The 3,037-nt window shown below is 40.9% G+C and overlaps 1 protein-coding gene across 1 annotated transcript in view; it reads left to right on the top strand.

Moving 5' to 3' along the window:
* The window catches only part of LOC107698884 (serine/threonine-protein kinase N2-like), a 54,997-nt gene that overhangs the window by 42,889 nt on the left and 9,071 nt on the right, over positions 1-3,037 (top strand). The window contains exons 8-11 of the mRNA XM_016500017.1: positions 4-138; positions 240-315; positions 1,294-1,471; positions 1,766-1,889. Of these exons, the coding sequence (XP_016355503.1) occupies positions 4-138; positions 240-315; positions 1,294-1,471; positions 1,766-1,889 (513 nt within the window). The remainder of the gene's footprint in view (positions 1-3; positions 139-239; positions 316-1,293; positions 1,472-1,765; positions 1,890-3,037) is intronic.

Here is a 3,037-nt window from a genome sequence, read left to right as displayed (position 1 = left end):
GAGCTGGAGATAGCTGTGTACTGGAGAGACTGGCGCTCGCTGTGTGCCGTTAAGTTTTTACGGCTGGAGGACTTCCTGGACAACCAGCGTCATGGCATGTGCCTTTACCTGGAACCGCAAGGAACACTGTTTGCTGAGGTACTTTAATTTTTTCATCACACATAGACATGCAGTATACAAATTTGATGGCCTTGTAGAGGACATTTATATTGATATTCTCTCTACCTCTTTGGATACAGGTTACATTTTTTAACCCAGTTATTGAGAGGCGACCTAAACTACAAAGGCAAAAGAAAATCTTCTCCAAACAGCAAGGTAAGGTTATGAAGTGGCAAATATGCCTCAGTGTTGAGAAGGGTTAACATGTTCACTTAAACAGGTTAGATTAAGCAGCCTACTTTTGACACAGTGCTGTGGTTCAATATTCCACTGCTGTGGGGCCAGTGTTTATACCGTGAAGTCAGAATGAACTTTGACCTTCTTGTTTGAACTCGTTTGAACCATTTATAGACAAAGAAGGTGAATTGCTGGTTTAGAAACTTAAGCTTTGTTTCAAAATTGTGCCAAAGTCTCACAAATAGTGCTCTGCAAGGGAGACTCGAGTCAAGTTTCCGTTAGCATTTTGCTAAGCTAACAGTGCAATGCTGTTATAAGGCCATCTCAGGCCCTGTTAAATCAACACGAATCTGGCATGTAAATTTGGTTTTCACTATTGATTTGTCTGTTCAGACCAATGCATAAAAACTACAGATGGGGCTGAATGAACATTACATTCAGTAAATTCAGTTTCTGATAGAAAGTGGCACTTATAGAAATGTAGTAGTACCCAGTTACTCGATACAAAAAGCGCTTGCGCAACTTTCTGTTTACATGTTTTCAAACAGCAGTTCATATTTTACTGTTTGCTGTGGTGTTTATCAAAGAACAATACAAGAGTACAGAGACAAGAGTGACTGTCATTCAAATGTAAATGTTTATCTCACTGCGTTTTCACAAAATATTTGTCCTGATGTGAACAAATATTTAACCATCCTGGATTTGCTTTCTTACTGAGCTTGACACAGAGCATTCTGGGATTGCATTGTACATGAAGGATAAATGCTATGTTGTTTCAGAATTTTTTCCTAAAATAAGGTATCTTAGCCCTTTTGGAACATCCGGAGAGCATGTCTACAGTGCGTTTAAATGAGTGTCTACATAAATAGAACACTGGGTTTTGGAATGAATATGATCTGCTGTTCAGAAGTTTGCTTCTGCTTTCTTCATCTCGTACATAAACCTTGTTCCTCTCAGGTAAAACGTTCCTGCGTGCCCCTCAGATGAACATTAACATCGCCACCTGGGGCAGATTGGTGAGAAGAGCCATTCCGTCAATAAATACCTCATTCAGTCCTCAGGCGGTTGATCTAGGCTCAGCATTGAGCCCAGAAACAGTTGCCATCGGCCACCCAGACGCCCACTCCCTACCCAGGTACATATGTGTTCAAATGCATTCCAGCTCATCCAGACAGACTCATTTCCTAAAAGAGCATCTGGTAGCGGAAAGGCCTCAAATTATTCTGCAGTCTTTGATAAACAATGACAAATCTGTCTGGAAACATAATTGGTGCTCTATATTTAGATAATGAGATGACTTAACATTCCTGCTCCGTATCCCAGTTTATGCATTCCATAATGTAGCTATTCTGTAAATCTCCAAACCCCCAAACAAAGCCGCTGGACTTTTTAAAATGGAAGCTTTTATGATTTGTCTTCTCTCCCTCAGCGACCCCACTGTGACCAAATTAGATTTTGACAAACCAGCCACCCCTCCCTCAAAACGGCACTCCATCGAAGTGGAGATAGAGGAAACATCACTGGATAAGATCCCAGATGGAAAAGAGGTGCAGGTACAGGAGCAGTTGTTTTAAAGGAATAGTTCAGCAATATCATCATTCACTCATGTTGATCCAGACCCATCTGACTTATTGTTTTCTGTTGGAACGTAAAAGGAAAAGTTTAGCAGAATGTTGATACCATTCTTTTCCATACAATGAAAGAGGATGGGATTCAAATGGAATCGGGATGAAAAGTCATTTAAATTGTTATTCACTGATTATCTTGGCAGGAGTTTATTTAAATACACGTGAAGGTGAATGAGATTTGGCACTTTCCACTCATCTTCACATATAATTAAATATGGCATGACAAGTTGTTTCAAATGAAGTTTGCTGCCAAATGTTGTTGGTTCTGTCTTTTAACAGACAATGTGTGAATGTGATGTGCTCAGTTTGAACATGCGTATATTCCAGTGGTTCTCAACCAGCCTTACCAAACGTCCAAAGATGATTTGAAATTATTTAAAATAAGACAAAACAAGCTTTAAAGAGTTTGTTCGCCCAAAAATGAAAATTAGGCTGTGTTTTACTCACCCCCGAGGCATCCTAGGTGTATATGACTTTCTTCTTTCAGACGAATCCAGTCGGAGTTATATTAAAAATTGTCCTGGCTATTCCAAGCTCTATCATTGCAGTCAGCGGGTGTTGCAGTGCTTCAGTGCCCATCCATAAAACAAAGTGTCTCACACGGCTCCGGGGGGTGAACAAAGGCCTCCTGTAGCGAATCGATGCGTTTTTGTAAGAAAAATAACCATATTTAAAACGTAATAATCAATTTAATCTAGCTTGCGCTCACTGTTGTACACGGAAGCAGCTCCGGGCGGATGACGTAAGATGTGGGCGTTGCGCATGCGCCGCTCAGAAGTGACGAGCGCGGAAGCGCAGGGGAGAGATCAAAACAAAACAACGGTCACTTATTAGAAGTACAAAACGAGGATTTGTAAAGAAGAATGTCGGAGGATTTCGATATAAGCCAAGAGAAGACTTGTTTTCCTTTTCTAAAGCAAGGAAACTTTGCTTCTTTTGATCCTGTAAACAAACGTTGGTTTTCATGAGACGCACCGGCGCATGCGCAGCGCTGAACTCATACGTCATCCCCCCGGAACTGCTTCTGTGTTCAACTGCTGGCGCAAGCTAGATTAAAGTGATTATTACATTTT

The sequence above is a fragment of the Sinocyclocheilus anshuiensis genome, unplaced genomic scaffold, assembly GCF_001515605.1.
Source record: "Sinocyclocheilus anshuiensis isolate Anshui unplaced genomic scaffold, SAMN03320099.WGS_v1.1 scaffold642, whole genome shotgun sequence".
Taxonomy (NCBI): Eukaryota; Metazoa; Chordata; class Actinopteri; order Cypriniformes; family Cyprinidae; genus Sinocyclocheilus; species Sinocyclocheilus anshuiensis.
The sequence above is the reverse complement of the archived record's forward strand: the minus strand, read 5'-3'. Positions and strand labels throughout refer to the sequence as shown.